At 48.4% G+C, this 23,932-nt stretch overlaps 1 protein-coding gene across 1 annotated transcript; it reads left to right on the top strand.

The window, feature by feature from the left end:
• Window positions 1-14,411: 14,411 nt before the first annotated feature.
• On the top strand, window positions 14,412-17,389 carry Drd5 (dopamine receptor D5). The gene has a single exon (XM_021211215.1). It carries the CDS (start codon window positions 14,563-14,565, stop codon window positions 16,003-16,005), a length of 1,443 nt encoding a protein of 480 aa, XP_021066874.1. The 5' UTR covers window positions 14,412-14,562; the 3' UTR covers window positions 16,006-17,389.
• Window positions 17,390-23,932: the final 6,543 nt, after the last annotated feature.

Here is a 23,932-nt window from a genome sequence, read left to right on the forward strand (position 1 = left end):
GTGTGTATGTATGTGTGTGTGTGTGTGTATGTGTGTGTGTGTGTGTATGTGTGTATTCCTGTTGTACCTGTGTGTATTTTGAGACAATCTTGTATCTTACCTAGGCTTTTCTCAAACTTGCTATCTATCCAAGAACAGCCTTTGACTCCCGATCTTCTTACCCCTGCCTCCCTAGTGGCAGGCATACAGGCCTGTACTGCCATGCCTGGTTTTATACAGTGGTGGGGAACGGTACCCTGGACCTATGTGCCATTTGAGTGAGTCATATCCCAGGCCCTTATTAGGTATTTTAGATGACCTAGGGAGAATCTGAAGCCCACAGAAGGAGATGCACATTCTACATGTACATACATTACCCCGTTGCTAAGGGACTAAAGCATCCGTGGGTTCTGGTATCCACATGGGTCCCTGGGCCCAGTTCCCTATGGATACTATGGGGCATTCGTATATGTGACATCAGGAAGCCACTCAAAGCTTATAAACATTTTAAAGTCTCCTAAGGAATACTGATACCAGAGTATGTCTTTGTAGGTGATTTTCCATAACTATTTTGAAACTATAATAACTTGAGCATACTGTAAATACTAGTGTCAATACAGCTACATCTAAGTGGGTTGTTTCTTGGCAGGCAACAGAAACATTTTTTTTTAAACAGGAGCAAAAACACTTTATATTTGTTTTAGGGGAAGTACGCCTTAAAAATAGGCATAAATTCTAAAAACAAAAGATGTTTAAAGTACTTTTCTTGTAGAGCACTGCTTCTCAGCCTGAGGTGTTGGCCTGCAGAGGCCACAAGGTGATGGCTACAGCTGGGTTTAGCTGCTCACACTAGGGAGCTGCTGTCACCTAGTGGTAGAGACCAGGGACACTCCCGAGCATCCTACAATGCAGAGGACAGCCCAACCCTAAACAACCTTTTGGTCTCAAATAGGAGAAGTCCTGAGGTTGAGGACAATGATGCAGGCACAATGGCCATTAGCTTGAAGTTCCTAGGCAGCTACCAGCAAACACACACACACACACACACACACACACACACACACACACACACACACACTTAGGCACACACCTCACAAAACAAAGTCATTCTTACATGTGCTGACCTTGGATGTAACTTTATTAACTCTATATGCCTCCCAGCCATTTCCTAATCCCCGTGACCCTGGTTCATACCCTTTAGCCTGCATAGGAATCACCTTGGGACTTCACGGTGACCCCTGTCCTCCATGGCTGCAAGTCCAGATGCAGTGCATCTGGAGTGGTTGGGTCTGCCCTTTCATCAGGACCCCAGCAATCTCTTCCCTGAAAAAGCATCTTTTAGGATTCTGCTAAGTAATTCAGCACTGCTAAGGCTTCATATGGCTCTCTTTTCATGGTATTCGCATATGATCGTGGGTGACTTTGGAGATCATTTATACCACTCTATTTGCTTGTCTGTGACTTAGGGCATTCTGGTATATTCAGGAATTTTCTTTTATTGTTGCTATCCCAAGCTGAAGCTTGGAGAATACCTTTATTTCTGAGTTTTGGGACTCTCCAGAGTCCTGCTATATCATAGCATGAGATTGCATTTCTGAGTTTTGGTTGGAGTGAACTTGACCCCTCTTCAGCAGCCTGGAGGCCTCAGCTTCTGAGTTTAGACCTTTGCCAAGAAGAGGGAGGAAGCCATATGTCGGGCCTGACTGACTGGACTATAATTCAGTGACCATGTTAGATAGAGCTTGGATAAGTCAACACAGTCTCACTGGGTTCAGAGACCTTTAGGGGCAGCTCTCACAGGAGAGACCCTCCTTACCCAAACCGCAGGCTGGACAGTGGTTCTCACCAAACTTTCTGTCTCAACTTTGTCTAAGGCCGAGGAAAGGGTTATTCTCTTAAAGCTGAGGCAGTTTTCAGGGGGAAAACTAAGGGGAACACTATCTAAGTTTTAGGTGCCTGGTGCTATCATAAAGGAAACACAAATTAAGGCAGCGATGAATGAATTTCCCACACATATGATTGGCAAGACACACCGGTCTGTTTTCTGTTCCTATGGATGTATGGCACAATGGCCGAGTCTGGGTATTTATTGAGCAAAGACATTTATTTATTTCATTTCACAGTTTTAGAGGTTTAAAGTCTAATCGACATAGGTAGTCTCTGCTTTCACCTGGTGAGGGCCCTGGAGCATGGCCTTGTGTCAGGACAAGACAGGGGGTCTGAGTGAAGGGAGAGACAAGGATTCTCTTACACAGTCACTCTATTGAGGATTATTAACTCTTTGTCTTGTAAGAGCCACTTTGATCCCACTGAGGTCACACCCTCAGTGACACAATCGCCTCCCATTAGTCTCCACTTTAGAAGGTCCCACATTCCTCACCATTACCACATGGGGAACAGAAACAGTTGTTTCGATCACATTAGTCGGTCCTCAGAATCACGTGCTCATCAGCAGACCTGACATTGGCTAAATTGACACAACACCTCACTTTTCTCCTGGTTAAAGAAAAAAAAAAACAAAAGCAACAAATAACAGAAAACCAACAACAACTAGATTTGGCATAAAACCTTTGGCTCTGTGCTGTGGAAGGGAGCCTTGCTATGGGGAAGCGTGACCAGGAGGGGGCGCGCTGGCGGCTTCTCCGTCTCCCTCGCGCTCTGAAAGCAAACCCGAGACCAGAAGCAGGTGAATATCCCTCGCAGTGAGGAGAGATATGTTCTACATCTTCTATCCAAATAGAGCCTTTGCTCCTGACACTTCACCTCTGCCCCCTCCCTTGCCATATTCCTTCTACCCCTTTGCTGTCCTAGGTTTGCGGCGCGCGGGTGCATGCACCTTCCAAGCGCTAGAGGGCGCTCTCAGCCCAGTTGAAAGAAAGTGGCTCGCAGACTGCACGTGTGTGGTCTGGGACTGGGACTCATGCGGAGGGGGGCGGTCGGGGAGGTGGGCTCGGGACGGGGGCGGGGTGGGGAGGGAGAAGCACAAGTATTGCGGTTGGCTCTCCTGCTAGCTAGGTCGTGGAGGTGACTTGTTGCTTTGCTGGAGGAGGGTACGGAATGAGAGATGTGTGACAAGGGTTCCAGGAGGGCATGGGGGATAGGGTGGTAAATTATGCCTGTAAAGAAAGAATGGTTACATACACACACACACACACACACACACACACACACACACACACACACACACACCACAATTGCAGAGATATTCCCAGAGTCTAGCCTTTGCAGAAAGAACATTTTATGGTCTGGAAAATGAGAAGTTCTCTGCTGGACACAGCCTGGGGAGGATTTTCTTCCCTAAGTAGGAAACAGGTGTGTGTGCGTGGGGGTGGGTGAGGTCATCATTCTTCATGCCCCAAATTAATTGTGGGAGGGAGTCACTGGGGCAGTTAGTGTGTGATCACGAAGCAGCTCTCACCTGTATGCAAGACCAACCTGTGAGAAGACAGGAGACTGGGGCCTCAAGGACCTGGCCCTGGACCCACTTTCTATTCAAGTTATTTTTAGGGAACCTGATCAAACAATATCGGTATTTAAGCCAGAGATGGCTAACTCCTGTTTCATAAGGACTCAGACAGAAAGGTTCTCAGGCTTTGTGGGCTATTTCTGCCTTCTTCTAGTGAGAAGGGGGAACTTGGGGAACCTAGGGAACAGATGTAGCTATGTCCATAAGAACTTAAAAAAGGAGGAACTGAGGTAGCCCCAGGTCAAAGTTTGGTGACCCCCCTGATGTCAACCAGGCTTCTTTGTTGCCTGTAGCTGACCCAGACTAGCCACACCCCACTGGTCAGTCTCAGCAGAGCCCTTGCGTTCCAACCCAGAGGGGCCTGCCTGAGAATGAGGGCATCTGAAGCAGGAACTGGTGAGGGCATTGGGAGTCTCACCCACTGGCTCTCAGTTCCCACCTGTTTACTGTCCAGCTTCTTCTAGAATCTTCTCAGATGTGCCTGAATCAGTCCACCAGCAGTGGACTGGGTAGCATTGCCAGGCACTTCTTCTGTTCCATATGGAGCACAGTCTTTGATCTGACATAGCTGGTAAAGGAAGGCTCTCTGGGTGTATTTGTTAGCCTAAGCTACACAGAACACCAGGGTGGCAGAGGGCAGCTGTGTCCACAGGGCCACATGGTACAAGCTAGGCTGGTCAGGGACAGCAGAGGGCGCATCGTCTATGAGAGGTAAGGTGGAGCCTCCCAGGAGAAAGGATGACAGAGTCCTTTGGACCAGTGTGGACCAGTGGCTATGGATGAATCACAGGAATGCGTGTGGTTTTTGACCCTACTATGAACCCGGCCACTGTGCAGTCTCCTTGATGGAAGAGAAGATGTCAGGAGGGGCTAGGGGTGGCATCTTCTGGAGAGGGTTCGGTTCTCCTCTCAGGTGGTGTGTACGGAGCTGGATGGCCCCTCAAGGAAGTGCCTGGTGTGCTGTGGGAAAAGGCTCGAGTCTAGAGGCTGGGTTTCAGCTGCTGTGGCCTTCACTTCCTGTACTTCCTGTGCTCAGCCTATTCTGGTGAACACAGTGGGAGTCGAGGCCTCCACAGAGGGTCACCAAGTGACTTGACATGGCACTCGGGCTGCCCTACATGTCGTCTGCCACGAGGGGCCCTTACTGTAGTTCCAAGTATAATTGTGAGTGAACCTCAGGGTGGCTGAGTGGCACTAGCTGTTTCTCTGCAGATGGGCAACGCTGATCTCAGGCAGCCTGATCCACTGGTTCTCCACAGAGTTCAGAGAGACTGGGAGAGAGCAACCCACACGCCGCATCCATTGTTCAGAACCCGTAAATGGGAAATGCGCCCAAATGGACAGGCCTAAATGAAAGAAACTGAGTAGGTGCTTTGTCACCCTAAGTGGAGTTAGAGGAGATGGTGTGACCCCCCTAAAGCAAAGATGCAGGTTAAGGTGTCACAGGTGAGGGAGGCCAGCTGCTGCTGAAGGCTGGGAGGGGCGTCAGGGACACATCAAGTGGTTTTCCACTCCGCTCTGTCTTAGCCAGCAAGACATTCTGATGGCCCCCACCTCCAGAATGCTGACACTGCACAGGTTGCTTTTCTGCCACTGAGAGTGTTAGGGCAGCTGCAGGGAACCAGCCTGCCACACCCTCTGTGCCTCAGACACAGATAGAAATGGCAGAGAGGCGAGTTCAGACACTGTGATCTGAGTTTGTGCTCCAAGCAGGGGGACCTGAGGCACCAGTCAAATCATATGTGACTCAGGCTTTCTGCAGAGTGAGGGGTGACCCCAAAGACATGCATCCTCCAGGCTGGCCCCGCCCTCTGGTCCTCCTTGGAACTGTGTGTGGGGGCTCTCCCAACGTTCTGACTGTTGGAAGTTCTTTGGTGGTCTAAAGGGCCTCCTGGCTCCTCACTTTGTTCTCTTGGATGGGTCCAGTTCCGGAGCAAGGGCTCGCCTAGCATGGGGACATTGTCAAGCCCTAGATTTGCATCTCAGCTCCAGGCTGGCCCGTGCCAACAAGACTACTTGGAGGGCCTTAAACTCAATGTGTCCATAGCCAGAATGAAAGTCCCTCTCCCCCTCTCGGGTCTCCCTGCACGTGGTGAAGCTCAGGAGCTGTGGCTGCTGGCTGCTGCCTCTGCCTGCCACACTTCCTTCTGTGATGGATTCCCCACTAATCTCCCCCACACAGTGCTTCGGGTTACCTGCATCACACTCTCACCGATGATGCAGCAATTCTTTGACTCCTTGTCCTTTTGAGAACTGGTGCCCTCTTGATGTGCAACTGTTACACGCTGCCCGGTGTTCTTATAACCTTGGCCTAAAAGTCTGCTCAAGTCCTTCGGCTTTTTAAAATTGATGAGTTCCCCTCACCCCACCCCAATCGGTCGTAGGAAATTGCTTTAAATCTTGGCTATTAACCCTTATTAGATATGATTTGCAAACGCTCCCCCAACCTCTAGTTCTTTTAATCTTGTGACTTACTCTCTGTCGGCGTTTCGGTGCTTTATTTTTGTAGCACGAGTGTGATGTATAAGAAGTCATAGCCAGCCAGGTGTGGTGGCACATACTTTTGGTCCCGGCACTCCGGCATCAGAGACAGGTACACCTCTGTGTGTTCAAAGCCCGCCTGTTCTACACAGCGACTTCCTGGCCAGATAACCTTCCCCTCTGCTCTTTTCTACAAGTCTGAGTTGATTTTTTTTGTTTCATTTTTCCACATGTGGGAATCCTGTTTCTCCATCATCATTCGCCCCTGAGACCATCCTTTTCCTGGGAGTCTTCTTTCCTGGCTAGGAACAAGTTTGAGTTTCTTTCTGGGATTTCTGCTCTGGTCCACTGGCCTGCGCTTCTGTTTCTCCATTGGTAGTCCATTGCGTCTATGATTATGGCTTTGTGATATAGTTTTATTTAATGGACTCATTTTGACACTGGTGATGGGACTCAGGGCCTTGTACTTAATGAGCGCATGCTCTCCACCGAGTCACGCTCGGATCCCGGTATAAAGTGATCTGAAGTCAGGAGTACGAAAGTGTCCTGCAATTCCCCCACTGATAATGCCGTCTATGAGTATGGTGCTCGTGCACTCGGGGGATTCAATTACAGCACAGTGGTGGTAGGTACTGTGGTGGTTAGATGAGAAAGGACCCCATAGGCCCATATATTTGGCTATTTGGTCCCCAGTTAGTGGAACTGTTTAGAAAGGATTAGGAGGTGAGCCCTTGTTTGAGTAGATATGGCTGGTTTTGTTGGAGGAGATGTGTCCCTGGGGGAGGGCTTTGAGATTTCAAAAAAGCCCATGACAGGCCCAGTGTCACGCTCTGCCTGCTGCCTGCAGATGAGGATGTGAATCTCTCAGTTGTTGCTCCATTGTATCGTCATGCCTGTCTGTTTCCCACTGTGGTGAGCGTGGGCTAACCTCTGCAATGGTAAACAAACTCTCAACTAAATGTTTTATCCGCATCGCCTTGATCATGGTATCTCTTCACAGCAATAGAACACTAAGACAGATACCTTCCCCATCTTTTTCCTTCCTCAGAATTGCCTGGACAGTTTGAACCATATTGTCTCTCATATGGGTTTTACAGTCCCCTTTCCTGTTTCATGAGAAGTGCTACTGGCATTTTGATGGGTATTGATCTGATTTTGTGGGTTGTTTTGACTTATATAGGCATTTTGATAACCACTAATTCTTCTATCCATGATAATAGAATACCTCTCAGGTAATTGTGTGTCCCAGCTTTAGTTCTGTTCAGTGATAAAACACCTTGGCAAAAGAAACTGTGAGGGAGGAAGGCTTTATTTGGCTTCTAATTCCATTTCAGAAAAGTCAAAGCAGGGACTTGAAACCGCTAGTGACATCCAAGAGAAAATGAACGCATGCATGATTATTTATGTTCAGGCTCCTCTCTACACTTATATAGCTCAGGATCTCTGCCTAAGGAATGGCACCACCTATAGTGGCTGGGTCTTTTTACCTCAATTAATGTAATCAAGACAATCCCTACAGATATAGGGGATTTTGGTGTGTGTGTATGTGTGTGTGTGTGTGTGTGTGTGTTTTGTTTTGCTTTGGTTTGTTTATTGTTGTTGTTGAAGTGTTGAAGTCTTTGGGGGTCTTCCCCAACAAGACCCTGCTATATATGAATAGAAATAGTTCTACTTCTTCTTTTCCAATCTGGGTCTACTTATTTCTTTTTCATATCTAATTGCTGTTGGTAGTAATTCAAGCTTTATTTTGAACAGTCATGGGAGTGTTGAATGGTGATGGTGAGCATGGGTATCCTTGCCTTCCTTACACAGGTCATAGAGATGAGTGTCAGCATCTCTCCATTGATAATGCCACATGTGAGTATGGCGCCGATGCATTCAGGGACTCAGTTACAGCACAGTGGTGGGCTTGTGTGCTGCCAGGGTGCAAAGAGGGCGGCTGCCTGCCTCGAGTCTGGGGAAGGACTGGGCATAGGTACAGGGTTTAAGGATAAGTATAAGTTCCCCTCCGTTCAGGAAAAAGAGGGTAGGGACAAGAGCAAGGGTAGAGTCCAAGACTCAAAAGACATGGACTGAAAAAAGAGGGGACCACCAAGGTGATTGGGGAAGCTTGTGTGGCCAGAGACAAGGCTGGGGAAATGAGAGGTGACTGGTGGTTAAGATGTTTGGGGTTAACGAGTAAATTTTATTAATTAAGCCAATGATAACTAACATTGACCCAAGGAATGATGAGAGTGTGAAGAAAGTCACATGTTTTTGAGACATGTCATAGTGGGAGAGGACAGAGTGGATGGGAGGCACTTATCCACAGAAGATGCTGGGCAATCTTCAAATGCATCCAAGACCCAAGAGAAAAAACGACAGAGGAGATGGGTGCAAGGGTTTGATGTCAACCACTGTGGAGTAGTGAATCAACTTTGGGTTCTAGGTGTTAAGGACTGTGTATGGATAAACACTGGCTCACAATTCCATCCAGAGCTCTAAGTGAATGTGGGGGTTAGGATGGGCTTGCTGCAAGCTCCTGCACCAAGAAAAAGACAAACACCAGGAAGCCACTGTCCCAGAAGGAAAAGACATACAGAGCAAACAGAACCTGACTCCTGGTTGCTGTAACGCTTCTCCTGCTGGCTGCAAATCATTTGCTGGAACTACAGCTTGTGATTTCCCAACTGTCAAGATCCTGGGTCCATGTATTGCATAGCACTACTGTAGCACAACTTGACTGAATTTGACACTTGCCGTTTCCTAAGGATAGCCTCTTATTTGCCCATGCCTCCTATGCATGGCGTAGTAATGTACTGTTCCCATTTAAAGATGAGACACCAGAGGCTCTGAGAGGCCGGTAGCTTGCTCACAGCTTCAAGTCAGGCAATTTAAAAGATGGGATTGTACCTCAGAGGGTCTCAGATGGCACCCAGGTTCCTTTCTGCACCGCGCTTCTTTTGTTGGGTCCGGGGTGGAAGCTGAGAAAACTCACTTCTGATACAGAAGCTTACAAGTGAAAGCTTTATTTTATTTATTTATTTATTTATTTTAGCAAACAGGGGAGTGGCCAGTTTGGGATCTGAATGGAGTCCCGAGAGGGAGATCGTACTATATTTTTATAGAATGGGAACACGAAGCAAGGGAGATAGGGTGAGCTGTTGTATTGACCTTGTGAAAAGCCTCATGAAATTTCCAGGACTCTCCTTGCCTCTGAACTAGGGTGAGCCAGATGTGGCCTGCCTTTGTCAGAAGACAAAGGAGCCAGGCACGAGGCAATGCAGAAAGTTTCTCTCCTCTTTTCAGAACAGGTTCCAGTGTTTCAAGCAGGAGTTGAGGGGCTGGGGATGAGTCCTCAGGGGTGAACCCTACTCTCTTTGTCCTGTCAGTGTTAATCATGACCTTGGGTGCTCAGCAAGTGTCCCGAGTGTGCTGTTCTGCAAGAGCCAGCTCAGGAGAGAATTATTTCCCACACTAGCCCCTGATGGCAAGGTTCTGGGTGGGTAAATGGAAGGGCTTAAAGCCACTTAGTTGTTTGGAACCTTAGTTGTTAGGCCCTGATAGCCCTAATGAGGCTGGCTCCTAAGACTGAAAGAGGTCTCTGGTTTTCAGCTTCCCCCCACCCAAACTCTGGTGAGAAAGAGTCAGGTGAGAAATGGAGGCAGCCATACATGTATACCCCACCCCCTTTTAACCTCAGGGTCTCAAGACACCCATTGTGGCCTCAGACTCATGATGAAAGCAAGAATGACGTTGAACATCTGTGGTCAAACGTGACTGAGGCAGCTTAGAGAAGGGAGGGCTTGTTTGGGGTTAGGGTGCCAGAGCGACGAGACAATCATGGCAGAAAGTAGCAGACGTGGTGGCAAGAGCTGGATGCTGAAGGCTCACAGCTTGATCGTCAACCGTGAAGCAGAGAGAGAAGAACTGGAAATAGCACCGGTCTTTAAGCTCTCAAACCCTGCCTCCAGGGAAGCCATGACTCCTTAATCCCACCCCACCAGCAGCACCAGCGGCTGAGGACTGGCTCAAATGCATGACCTTAGAGGGGACATTCTTCCTCAACTGCCACAGCTCCTGATGCTCCTCCCTTTGCTCCTGCCTGCTGGGACTGCAGGCATGCACCACCAAATCCCCTGAATTGCTGGGAATGGAGCTGGCACTTCACGCATGCTAAGCAAGTGCCATGACAACCGAGCCACCTCTCCAATCAAACCATTGATCAACCAAAGCAGGCACAAACCATCGCACCTGCCTGCAGAGGACGCACACCGTGCCTCCCAGGCTGTATGTGCTGACTGTGAATAAAGTTTCCACCACAGAGGAGAAGCTGAGCTGTCTTCTGGATACCCGAGTACACCTCGGGAGTGCTTAGAAATCTTTCCAACACTCCGAGCCTTTGCGTATATTCTCTGCTAGGCATGCCCTAAGTGCCACAATGCTGGTGAAGTCCACCTGCCCTCCAGCTGTGCTTTTCCTTCCTGTCAACTCAGCCCACCCTGGCGGCCTAACAGGTACTCAATCAACCTCTTGCTCTCATGCCTCGAGCACTCTCTGTTCCATGCATGGGTGAGCTTTTGGATGGCAGGTGGCATCTGAACCTCTCAAGATGTCTTTCAGCCAAAAGTGATTTATTGGCTTTTATAACTGCAAAGGCCAGGGGTGTGACTGAATCGCAAGACATTCTCTTTTTCTTTTCTTCTTCTCTCCTCTCCTCTATCTCTCTGCCTTTCTCTCTGCATCTGTCTTTATCTCTGCCTTTCTGTCTGTCTGTTTCTGTCTGCCTCTGTCGCTCTGTCTCTGTCTCTCTCTGTCTCTCTCTCTCTGTGTGTGTCTCTGTTTTCCTTTCTCTCTGCCTCTCTGTCTCCTTCAGCCTCTTTCTCTCCCTCCAATTCCCGAACCCTCAATACCTGGTCTGCCCCTGTCTCTGCTTTGTTCTGTTCTCTGTCTGAACCTCATTTTCTTCTACTGCAAACAAGGAAAAAGACTGTCCAGGGAGGCAAGCTTCACCCTAGTCCTTGGCCTAGCTTCTTAGCAGAAGGACTTTCAGATCTTCTCGGCATTGTTTGCATGCAGGGTCAGATAAGCAGTCCTTACAACACTGTTTGTGGGGCCATTTCTATATCTTCCCCACCACTGATGTTGGAAAATTCTTCCTGGCAAGTGGTGCTTCCAAAATCATGACAACCAGCCTCTAGCTGAGGTGACTATGGCTAGAACAGGCTGGAATGTCTGAGCCAGTCCATTCTCAGTTGGCAGTAAGTGCTAGCTGTGCTCTTGAGAATTCACCCATCCTAGAGTCCAGAGGATCTTCATGCAGCCTTTTCTCATAGCTCACACTTTTCCTGGTGGTGGGTAGGACACCACTGGAGAAAGAGAACTGAGTCAAGGTCAGACCTAAGTCTAGCTGCATAACTCCTCAAGAACTTGCCACATGCAGTTGGCTAGAACCTAACACACAGCCTCCACCTAGCTGCAAGGGAGTCCAGTGCCATCATTGCAGAGTACCTTGAGGTCTGTCCAAGGTCAGCTGGAGCTGAGTCTCATGAGAAGGGTGATGGGGACTGTCATGAATGTTGCAGAGATGACCATGCGCATCCAAAATTATGATGATGATGTTGAAAGGGAGGGTTGGAGATTTAAACAGCAGTCATCTGGTGCTTAGCACTCAGTTCAGTGTCTTCACCATGGCAACGGGGCTCACCCCCTTCTCAGCCTTCTCACACCTTTGCTTTCTCTTGGGAGTTGTGCTGTAGGAGCCCTGCTGACCTTTGTGCTTTTTCCCAGGCAGGCTCATTCTGCCTCTGGGCCTTTGCATCAGCCTGTCTTCTTTTCGAGAACGCTTTGCTTCACTAAATCTCTCTCATCTTTCTGATTGGCAAGAGGCTTTCCTGACCACTCATTTTTGAAGCAGCTTGTCCCTTCAGTTTACATACTCTCAGTTTTGCTTCCTGGATAGCACTTAGCACAAACTAAAACTGCCTTATTTTGAAATTAAATTGTTACGACTATTTTTTTTTTTTTTTTTTTTGGTGCTGCGGATTGAACCCCGGTTCTCATGCACACTAAGACCATGTTCTATCATGGAGATATACCCTCAGTCCAAATAATAATAAACCTCTTATTATTATTTGTCTCTTCTTAGAAGCCAAGGCCCAGATGGGAAGGAGCAGGTCTGTGATTCTGTGACCCCAAGGCCTAAGCAAGATCTGTAGGTTGTAGCTGTGCCTCTGACATGAACAGCAGTTTTGTGGACATTGGGAAACAGAGTCCATGGTTGATCTGATCCTCCCTTGCTTCACTATGCAAACCTCTTCCTTCTATGACATGCATGTGCTGTATCCATCCCATCAACAGTGCTTGGGTGTTGATGGATGGAGCTGCAGATTTTTTATTAGATATTTTCTTTATTTACATTTCAAATGCTATCCTGAAAGTTCCCTATACCCTCCTCCCCACCCCTGCTCCCCTACCCACCCACTCCCACTTCTTGGCCCTGGCATTCCCCTGTACTGGATCATATAAAGTTTGCACGACCAAGGGGCCTCTCTTCCCAATGATGGCCGACTAGGCCAACTTCTGCTACATATGCAACTAGAGACACAAGCTCAGGGGGTACTGGTTAGTTCATATTGTTGTTCCACCTATAGGGTTGGAGCTGCATATTTTTAAAGCATTGGTGAACAAATATAAATTTGCTTATTGAACATATACCATATTGCAAGTCTGGAAGCTCATAGATATCAGTTTTATGCATGTGTCTCTTCCATGTGTCTATCTGACCATGTATCTACACTAGAACCTCATATCTAGTCGTTGCTCAATAAACGGCTGGACTTTGAGCCTATTTCTAACAATCATAGTTCTTTTCCAGCATCATGAGGGACTGCTCTCCAGCATGTCCTGGTCATGGTAGAGGCCAGCTCAGGTTTGGAAATCCCCATCTGACCCATCTGTGTTCTGTGGTGACTGATCTTTCTTTAGAGTAGTACTGTTGCCTTCTCAAACACAGGTCAAACTCGGAGGACCCTTAGGAGAAGCAATGGGAGCTATGGGCAGAGACAAGCAAGCACAAACCGAGGAGCTATCCGATATGCCTGGCCAAAGGGGATCTGTTGGGAATTTCTCAGTCGGGAGAAACCGTGCTAGAATCTATCCAACCACAAAGCAGAAAGAGAACTCTGCTTGTGGTTGAGTGGAGAGTGGGCGTGTGACCAGGGCAGGCCAGTGCCTCCGAGGCTGGGATGGTGACACCTTAATGAAATCAGAGACAAGGCCACAAGCCGCAGAGAGGAAAGGCAGGAGTGAAGGGTGACTGTCCAGTTCGTGCTCTGGCACCGGGACAGGTGGTCTGTCCGTCTCTCCCAGCAGAAAGATGGGGAGCAAGGTGAAAGGTGCAAAGGTATTGGAGGTTCAGATGCAGGGGCCTCGGGAGCTGCTCAAAGCGCAAGTGCTTCTAGGAGGAGGGTAAGCCACAGGAACAGGAGGCAACACCTGCAGGGGAAGGGCAACTGTCAGGCGCTTGCTTTCACTTCATCTGAGCTCAACACCACCAGGGAGAGAGAAACATCTTGAGAGACTTGTGTGTGAGAGATGTGCTAAGGCCAGGGAACACTGCTCTCTCTCCACTTTTTCCCCACGGGTCCCTCCCCACCCCCTTTCCCTCTTCTGGTTGGGTCCTTACAGCTTAAGTTTCTGTGAAACACACTGAATCATCAGCCCCCTCCACCCTCTCCCTGCCCCTTCAGTAAATTGAGCACATCTGAAATTAGGAAAGGAGAGAAAGGAAGGGTGATCTTGTGGAGGCCTGGGTGCAGTTGAGTCTCAGGCGTCAGGGGAGGAGGTGGGATTAGGGACTACTGTCACCGGATTACCTTCTGGGTGACTCTCTCAAATCCTTGCGCACCCAGGAAGGCGACCTTTTTGTCACTCTTTCTAGGAGAAGAAAACAAGGACCAAAAAAGCTGAGTAGAGAATTCAGGGTCCTGTGACCCAGAATAGGGGTTCGGGATGAGGTTGTGACATCGAAGGCCACCCCCTTATCCTCCAAGTCTGGTTTGTCTAGAGGCCTCTGCGATCTACTTCTCCACCCAGAGGTGGTCCAGGAGAGGCACCTGGTGTTTGGGAGAAGCCAATTCCTGGGCTTGGGGCGAGGGTGTGGCACCGGGGCCACTCTCGGACCTGTGTGTGGCCTCTAAAGTTGGAAGAAGACAGCACAGTCACAATTCCAGGACGCAGGTGGGAGGGCGCGCGGGCCGCAGAAGCGTGACTGATAGGGGCGGGCGCGCGTGCCGTGGCAGCCACCGCGCTAGAGAGATCGCCCGGTACCCGCGACTCTGGACCCCGCCCCCGTTGGCGGCCGCTCTGCGTTTCTACGACTCAGAACCAGACGCAGCGGCAGCCGCCGTCCGGCGCGCTGCCAACAGGATCGGCCCGCGGGCACCAGTCGCTTCCTGTCCCATCCTGGGGACTAGAGGCGCGCAAGACTGATACCATTAAAGGATCCCAGGCAGTGCAGGGTGAGCGCCCCTCGGGTCCGGGGACCATCAGCTGCAGGGCTGGGAGCACCCTCTGGGGTGCCCGATGGGGCCTTCCGCGGGGCGCAGGGGCCAAGTTGGGATAGCACGCAGTGAGTCCGAGCTACCCAGCGCGACATGCTGCCTCCTGGGCGCAATGGCACCGCACATCGGGCGCGGCTGGGGCTGCAGAGGCAACTGGCGCAGGTGGACGCCCCCGGGGGCTCGGCAGCCCGGCTGGGACCCGCGCAGGTGGTCACCGCTGGCCTCCTGACTCTCCTAATCGTCTGGACCTTGCTCGGCAACGTCCTAGTGTGTGCTGCTATCGTCCGCAGCCGCCACCTGCGCGCCAAAATGACCAACATCTTCATCGTATCCCTGGCCGTCTCAGACCTCTTCGTGGCATTGCTAGTCATGCCCTGGAAGGCCGTGGCTGAGGTGGCCGGGTACTGGCCCTTTGGGGCATTCTGCGACATCTGGGTGGCCTTTGACATCATGTGCTCCACTGCTTCCATCCTGAATCTGTGTATCATCAGCGTGGACCGTTACTGGGCTATTTCCAGACCCTTCCGCTACGAGCGCAAGATGACCCAGCGTGTAGCCCTGGTCATGGTGGCCCTGGCCTGGACCTTGTCCATCCTCATCTCCTTCATCCCGGTCCAACTCAATTGGCACAGAGACAAGGCAGGCTCCCAGGGCCGAGAGGGCCTGCTGTCCAATGAGACACCCTGGGAGGAAGGTTGGGAGCTAGAAGGGAGAACAGAGAACTGTGACTCCAGCCTGAACCGAACCTACGCCATTTCCTCATCGCTCATCAGCTTCTATATCCCGGTAGCCATCATGATAGTGACCTACACGCGCATCTACCGCATTGCACAGGTTCAGATCCGCCGGATCTCCTCCCTAGAGAGGGCAGCTGAGCATGCTCAGAGTTGCCGGAGCCAGAGCCGGGGAGCCTGCGAACCTGACCCCAGCCTGCGAGCGTCCATCAAGAAGGAGACCAAGGTCTTCAAAACCCTGTCAGTGATCATGGGGGTCTTCGTGTGCTGCTGGCTGCCTTTCTTCATCCTGAACTGTATGGTTCCCTTCTGCAGCAGTGGAGATGCCCAGGGCCCAAGGACTGGCTTCCCTTGTGTCAGCGAGACCACCTTCGACATATTCGTCTGGTTTGGCTGGGCCAACTCCTCTCTCAACCCCATCATCTATGCCTTTAATGCAGACTTCCGGAAGGTGTTCGCCCAGCTGCTGGGGTGCAGCCACCTCTGCTTCCGGACCCCTGTGCAGACGGTAAACATCAGTAATGAACTCATTTCCTACAACCAAGACACGGTCTTCCACAGGGAGATTGCTGCTGCCTATGTCCACATGATCCCAAATGCGGTGTCCTCCGGAGACAGGGAGGTGGAAGAAGAGGAGGAGGCGGAGGAGGAGGGGCCTTTTGATCATATGTCTCAAATCTCTCCAACGACCCCAGATGGTGACCTGGCTGCTGAGTCTGTCTGGGAGCTTGACTGTGAGGAGGAGGTTTCCTTAGGCAAAATCTCACCTCTCACCCCTAATTGTTTCCATAAAACTGCTTAGAAACACAATCATGGGCATGTACAATTGTGGCCATATTTACAAGCATGCACAAATGCGCGCGCACACGCACACAAATACACACACTCTTGGTGTGCATATGCTTTCTGTAGTCCTACTAGGTAGAAACCCAACAACTCTCAGCTGAGAAAATGAGCCGAGGCTGTTGGAATAAACTCAGATATTCCGGGCAAAGAAGAGAGTTCCGTTTAGAGGCGAGAAGGTGAAACCTGGTCCTTTAAGAAGTACACCTCAATTTATTCTTTCTAACAAAGGCTTGTTCAGTGACTTGTACCTGGGTTGCTTTTTAAATGGCAGGTCGGAGTGGCAATTGTTGGTATGGGCTGTGACGTTCTAGAGACTTGGGTCTGTAGCCCTGTGCTCTGGCTGCTGCTTTAGTGCAGGTTGAAGAGTCTTTCATGTGACCAGGACCTTCTCCCTGATTTGTTATGGTTTCTATAAGCGCACAGTCCATTTGTTTGCGGCTGGGAGAAGGGGCAGTCACCTTTGCTTTGCCAGTTGGTGCTCAGTGTTTCTCCTAGAGAAGCCATAAGTGCCAGTGCTCTTGGAAGACAGCTGGATTTTGGAGTACACGTTTGTTTTCTGAGCAGCTTTGCTTAGGGAACACGCAGAACAAAGGGCCTCGAGGAAATGCTGACTTCTTAGATTTCTTTTTCTTAGTCAGTCACACCTTCAGGGCACAGTTGTTTCACCTCCACAGTATTAGATGCGGGATTCTCAAGCCTGAGACTCAGTTAGTTTTGTTTTACCTTCTGGAGCTGTCTTCTAGAAGTATAGGAGACAATGGTCCTGCTTGCTGGACAGATACTCTCAGCTCATGGGAAAGACCACCTAACATAACTCATCTTCTCCATCTCTCATCTGGGGTGTTTCAGAGCGACATGGCTGCAGTAAACCACAATTTCTAGGGTCTTTTAGATGTGATATGCTTCAAAATGCTTCAAAACCGAAATCCTGCTTTGAAGCAGACGATTTTCTTTGCAGGCAATTGCAAATGGAATGAACTTCAGCCTACACGCGGAAAGTCAGAGGTAACACATGACTGAACTTGTAGGGTGAGGGGCTCGCGGAGGAGCCCACCTTTTTGCTTTCCCTCTCTGCACTGAGTACGGCGAAGTGTTCTTTTTTCTGGTATGATTTTATTAGACACAAATGTAAAAAAAAATTTAAAAGTATCAGAAGCAAATGAAATGTGCATATGTTAGTTACCACACGCCCCTGCTCCAAAAAAAAACGGTTTCTCAAGGACAGTTCAATCAATTTTGGTCTCCTTATGGATAATTGTATTATGAATCTTCTGAACAGACGTGTTTTGTTCCCTGTAAAATGTATAGTGCCTGTCTCATCATGCTTAATAAATGTCAGTTGAATGAATCATTTCTGGAACGGTGAGGTCGAAAGCAAACCTTACTGGGTATATCGAGTCCCATGATCTTTGTCAGACTGATCCTGGGATCTGAGGTCTGTGTTCAGGTTTTGACTTCTTGCAAGCTCTCAGCTGAGCAGATCACTGGGGCACAGGCAGGGGCTGGGAACTGTACACTGTGTCGGGATTCAGGAGGTGGCTGCACGATCCTGAATGAGCCTCTGGTTTTCTCTGGGTCTCTCTCTCTGGATGCATTTGTAAGTGGAAGGACCTGATCCTTAACTTTGAAATTGTGTTTCATGATGCGGATGGTCGCAAGTAGAGTCTGGGAAACGAACTCAGGTTCGATGTTTATTTTCCCTCTAGAGCTCCGGAGAGCTTTTTCTGAACACTCCGACTCTCAAGTGTGCAAACATCATTTCCCAGTGTCTTTGACATTGAGAATCCTTGTTGGCTGGAGCTCCTATTTCTCTCTCTCTCTCTCTCTCTCTCTCTCTCTCTCTCTCTCTCTCTCTCTCTCTGTCTCTCTCTCTGCAGACCTCCATTACAGGAGCACAGTTTGAGAAACTTGGAAAGTTAGAAATTAAGAGATAACAATTCTGTTTTACAGAACAGGTTGTGGTAAGCCAACATTGGGGCGGGGGGGGAGTGTCTCAGTTTAAAGAGGTTTGTGTTATAAGAAACCCACTTCATGAGGACTGTGGAACTCCCCCCCCCATCTCTGAGTCATCATTTCTCCCGTGTACTGTTTCCACATCTCACATGCTCAGCACAGTCTTACACACTGGGAATTACAGTCACTTATCAGATTCTCTGCTGTCTTGGAACCTCGTATTAGTGGGTTCAGGTAAGCTCATAGTGCATTGCCTTGGACCATTACCACTGTGACACTCGTCAGGCTGAGGTAAGGCTGTGACACACAAGAAAAAGAAGTGGCTACATTTAGGGTAATCAGGGATGGTGTCTCTGAAGAAGAAGAGCTAGCTGTCAGGGTAGAGGGAATGGCAGGTGCCAAGGCCTGGAAACGGAAGTATACTCGGCCAGGCCAGAGAAGAGAAAGGAGGTAAGTGAGGCTTGGGGACCATAGACCAAAGGGTGTGTGCCAGTGTTTGCAGCAACCAGGACTCAGTGATTGCATGGAGTTTGTGACTTTCATGTCCCAGAGCAGTAGGTGATTTTATTAGACCATTCTACAGATGCTGGTGTGAAGACATGTAAATGAAGCAGACTATCTGCACTCACACAACTTATGGATAGCAGAATGAAACTGGAACCCAGTCTGGCAGTCTGGCCATGGTGTCTTTAATCCTGTGTGTGTGTGTGTGTGTGTGTGTGTGTTGTATGTACATGTGTGTGTAAGTATAACTGTCTCTGTGTTTGGGGATCAGAGGCTCACATTGTTAGATGTGTCTTCCTCCTGATCTCTCACTGAATATAAGGAGCTGATTTGACTAGACTACATGACTGGAGACCTCCTCAGGATCCTCCGGTTGCAGATATTCATTGGTTTTATCTGGGTTCTGGAAATCTAGATTCAGCTCCTCATTCCCGCACAGCAAGCATTTTATTCACAAGGCCATTCTTCTGCCATGAGGATCTTTAATCTTAACTGTTCTTCAAGGTAAGGGGCTTCCAGGAACTTCAGCACATTCAATTCTTTTTTTTTTTTTTTTTTAAGATTTATTTATTTATTATATGTAAGTACACTGTAGCCGTCTTTAGACACACCAGAAGAGGGCGCCAGATCTTGTTACGGATGGTTGTGAGCCACCATGTGGTTGCTGGGATTTGAACTCAGGACCTTTGGAAGAGCAGTCAGTGCCTTAGCTCAAGGGCTGTCTTATCCACTGCTCTCATGACCTCTCTTTCCATTGTGGAGTAGGTGACTGAGATGGTCTGCTAATATAGGAACTAAGAATTGAATGTGCTGGGCTGGTGAGATGGCTCAGCAGGTAAGAGCACCCGACTGCTCTTCAGAAGGTCCTTTAGGTTTCTCAGTGTGCTTGTCTTTGTAGAAACAGCCTGGGGCTGCACTTTCATTGGGTGTGCCTCTGATCTTGGTTCAAACCTGGAGGATCCTGCTGCAATATTGCATGGGCTCTGATAGGTGATGGTGGTGTCTGTGAACTCCTAGGCCTCTAACTAACTTAAATTATTCCTAGACATTCTGCTACCCAAGAGAATTTGAGGGCAGGGGAGATGACTCAGTCAATCAAGTACTTGGACGCTAGATAAAAGAGTTTGAATCCCCCCTGAGGAGTGGGGTGCATCTCTAACCTCATTTCTTTAGCGGATGCTTAGGACTCACTAGGGCTCACTGTATAGCCAGCCTAGCTGAATTAACGAGCTCCAGGTCAGTGAAAGATGCTGCCTCAAAACGTAAGGTGGAGAGAAATTGAGGAAGATGGCTAGGCCTGACCTCTGGCGTTCACACACATGCATGTGCACCTTGTGGTTGATGATGTAAATACACAAACCAGTTCAAATCGCATTGCCCAAGTATCCAGAAAGCCCTCACCGATGGAGAACTCTGGGGTTGCTTTTCTTCAAGGTGAAAATCAGTGAAGCTAGAACAATCTATCTTTGATTTCTCATTTGTAAATCAGGAATTAGAAAAAAAAAACAGGTATATAGTAAGTATGTAATAAATATTTATGTATAAATGAATTGGCAAAATGAGAAAAAAAAAAACACCAAAAGGTTTGTCAAGGGTCCGTGGTAAAGGAAGAAGGCTATGGCAGCCAGTCTCTGCAGGTCATATATTTTATATATGTATTCTGGATATTTGAGAGCTGTGAGAGTTCATATCTCAAGTGTCCACATAGGCTTATGTATTAAAGCCTTGGTCCCAGCTCGTGGGCTTCTGCTAAGTGGTGGAAGCTTTAGAACATGGAGCCTCATTGGAAGAATCAGATCATTGTGGGTGTGCTATGAAGGGTATGCTGGACTCTGGATTCCTCCTCTTTCTTCACTTCCCAGCTTCCATGAAGTGAGCATCTCTGTTCTACCATGCATTCCCATCATGATGACTTGCCTAGCCATAGGTTCAAAGTGATGTGTGAGTGGCCACGCACTGAACTTCTAAACCAGGAGCCTAATCAATCATTCCAATCATTCCTCTATGATCTTCTCCCCATGTACGTGTGTGTGTGTGTGTGTGTGTGTGTGTGTGTGTGTGAGAGAGAGAGAGAGAGAGAGAGAGAGAGAGAGAGAGAGAGAATGCATATGGCTAGAAGACAACTCCAGGGATTTCTTACTGGCCTGGAGTTCACCAATTATGCTAAGATCTCCGGCCAGTGAGCCCCAGGGATCCTTCTGTCTCTCTCTGTCTCCCACGGCTAGGATGGCAAGCACGTGCCACCATGCCCAGCTCTTTTACATGAGTTCAAGGATCCAAACCGGGTCTTCAAGCTTGTGTGGCAAGCGCTTCACAGACTGAGCCATCCCCCTAACCCAAAGTAAGTCCTCTTTGAAGTTGCTTGCTTCTGAGCTGACTGACGGAGCTCGTGCCTGTTCAGTTTCATAGACTCAGAGATGGAGAGAGACCTTACTGGTTATGTGGCAGGTATAACTGCCTGGAAGCTTCAAAAATCAAGTTGCCCGCCTCCTTCATTCCGGGATGCAGAACACTTCCCCAGAGGGATTGAAGCATTTTTTTTTTTTAAAGTGATTAAATTGAATCTGGGTCTTTGGGCTCCTGGTACGTTTCTTCTGTGGTACAGTGAGCCCCAGTTTAGATTGAGTGCTGTCTGTTGTTGGTGAATTATATTCAGATAGGCAGGGACTTTAGCCCGCTGATTAATTCTCGATTGAAAGCAGCATGGTGGACAATAATTCACAACTGACAAATGCTAGCTCCAAGGGGGGCAAAATAGCATCTCAAAGACTTTTTCTGTTTGATTGTATTTCATGAAAGACACCAGGCCTTTCTGTGCTAAGTGCCATGAAACTGGTTTCAAAGAAGAGCTTGGGGAAAGGTGGATTTTTAAAATTGTATTGCAATCTCAAAATTAAAGTAAATTAAAAAAAAAGAAAGAAATGTACTAAAACAAAACCTAGGGCCGTTTCCTGCTATGAGGTCCTTATGCTGGCGGGGTGGCTCTCCCAGTGATGGGGGAACTTGCTGTCCCACACTATTCTGACACGTGACTCTGACACCTGCAGAAGCACAGAGCAAAGATCAGAGTTGGGGCTAAAGGACTTGCATTCCAATTTTAGTGACTGTGAGGAAACATTTCAGTTTTCCAGTGTGATCTGTTCCTCTCCAGTCATGACTGTACCACTTTCATGCCATATTAGACTGTACACCCTATCAGATGCCGCTCTGGGACTGATATGGCCATCTCAGTGAGCCCCTATGTTAGCCCTTAAGAGGTCTTTGATACAGGGATATGGGGCTATCTTTAGGAATGACAAAACAGGGGCTGGAGAGATGGCTCAGCAGCTAAGAGCACTGACTGGCCTTCTGAAGGTCCTGAGTTCAAATTCCAGCAAACCACATGGTGGCTCACAACCATCCAAAATGAGATCTGATGCCCTCTTCTGGTGCATCTGAAGATAGCTACGGTGAACTTAGATATAATAATAAATAAATCTTTAGGCTGGAGAGAAAGGGGCTGACCAGAGTGAACAAACTTCATTCCCCAAAACCACATGATGGCTCACAACCATCTGTACAGCTACAGTGTACTCATATACACCAAACAAACAAACAAACAAATCTTTAAATAATAATAATAATTGTTATTATTATAATAAATAATAAAAGGAATGACAAAATATTTCTTATCTCTTGGTGGGCTTAGCTCAAAGGCCCAGAGACTCAAAAACCACCAAAACTGCCCTTAGCCAGTGGCTTTTGGGTTCTTGTTTTAGAAATTTGAAGAATGGAATTCACAGCCCACAGAGGGTGAGGTTTGGAATGTTATAGGGGACCTGGGTGAGAGACAGAAGTCAGAGCTCCCATGTGGCAGGGGGTTCTGGGGTGGGGTAGCATTAAGAGTCACCGTCTTGTGGGTAATAAAGCTTTGCTACATGGAAGAAGAAGGTAAGAGGGGAGTTGGTAAGACCAGCTTGTGTTCCAGGTATAAAGGTGCCTCAGAGTTTGTCAGGGTCTCAGCATGGTTCCCATCAAAGGGGACTCCTTCCAGACCAGACATCCATTCTGGCATCCCGACTTCCAACCAGCGTTACCAAAGACATTTAGGTCTAAACACTTCTGACACCTCTGGCCTCCTGACATGATGAGGCTCAAAGATAGTTCTGGGGAAGGGAAGGGGGGCCTGGAAAGGGGTAAAGACAGAGAAAGTTGGGGGAGGATGGACAGAGAAGAACAGAAAGAAAGAGAAGAAAGAGAAGAGAGGAAGAGGCTGGCCGGGAACATGTGAAGGGGAAGAGGGAATAGGAGATAGATAGATCTGAGGTAGCCTGGTATATTCTCTCTAGCTGTTGCTACATAGCTGTTGGGTGGAGCCTTAGCAGAACTATCTGTAAGCCAAAACAGTATTTCTCAGCCACATGGAGTGAGGGCTTAGAACCATTCCAGGTTTTGCTTCTCTGAGATTCTTGCATTATTCTCAGTCTCCAAGCCTCGTGTGCATTTCTGTTGAGTCACCCAGTCTGGCAAAGCTGGAAGGGCAGAGCCATCTAAGCCCTCAGATGGGGAGCTACAGGAGCTGAAGTGTGACCTGCTGGCCTTCAGTCTTGCTTCGGTCCAGTGTTTCCTCATTACGCCTCCTTCACTCCCTTTTAAGTGGTGATGTATGCTCTGTACCATGGTATGATGGAAAGATGCAATTTGCATTATGGTTTCACAGGGGGTTACAACTACAAGATTGCCTAGAGTCTCAGAAAAGACTTCGAATGTGGACTTTTGAAGTTGGACTAAATGCATTTTGCATTTATAATATGGCCATTGGCCTATGGGGGTGGGAGGGACAGAGATTAGAATGTGGTTGAATGAGAGTGTCCCCCATAGACTCATATGTTTGAATACTCAGTCCTTAGTTGGTGGGACTGTTTGGGAAGAATTAGAAGGTGGGGCCTTGTTGGAGGAGCTGTGTCTCTGGGGATGGGTTTTGAGGTTTCAAAAGACTCACATCATTTTCGGTGTGTTCTTTCTGCCTGTTGCTTGGTGATCACGATGTGAGCTCACAGCTGTATCTGCCACCTCTGTTCTGTCATCACGGACTCCAACCAACCCTCAGGAACAATAATAATCCCACTTTCTTTTATAAGTTGCCTTGGTTCTAGTGGTTTTTACAGCAATAGAAAAGTAACTAAGAAAACGGCCCAGCTTAGCTTATTGGAAACCCCAGTGCCTGGATTTTGACACCCCTCCTCCCTCAACTATCTAGCAACAAGTGGCGTATGCCTCCTTCTGTCCTGGTCCTAGAAGCTCAGGAAGAATGTCTCATGCACAGATTCCATTCTTGTTTCCCCTTGAGCCTTTTTAGCATCAATAATAATTTTAGGTTAATCATTTTTTATGACATTGTCATCTTAAAGCCACCCCACCCCCCACCATAGACAGTTTTCATCTCT

The sequence above is a fragment of the Mus pahari genome, chromosome 13 (genome assembly GCF_900095145.1).
Source record: "Mus pahari chromosome 13, PAHARI_EIJ_v1.1, whole genome shotgun sequence".
Lineage (NCBI taxonomy): Eukaryota > Metazoa > Chordata > Mammalia > Rodentia > Muridae > Mus > Mus pahari.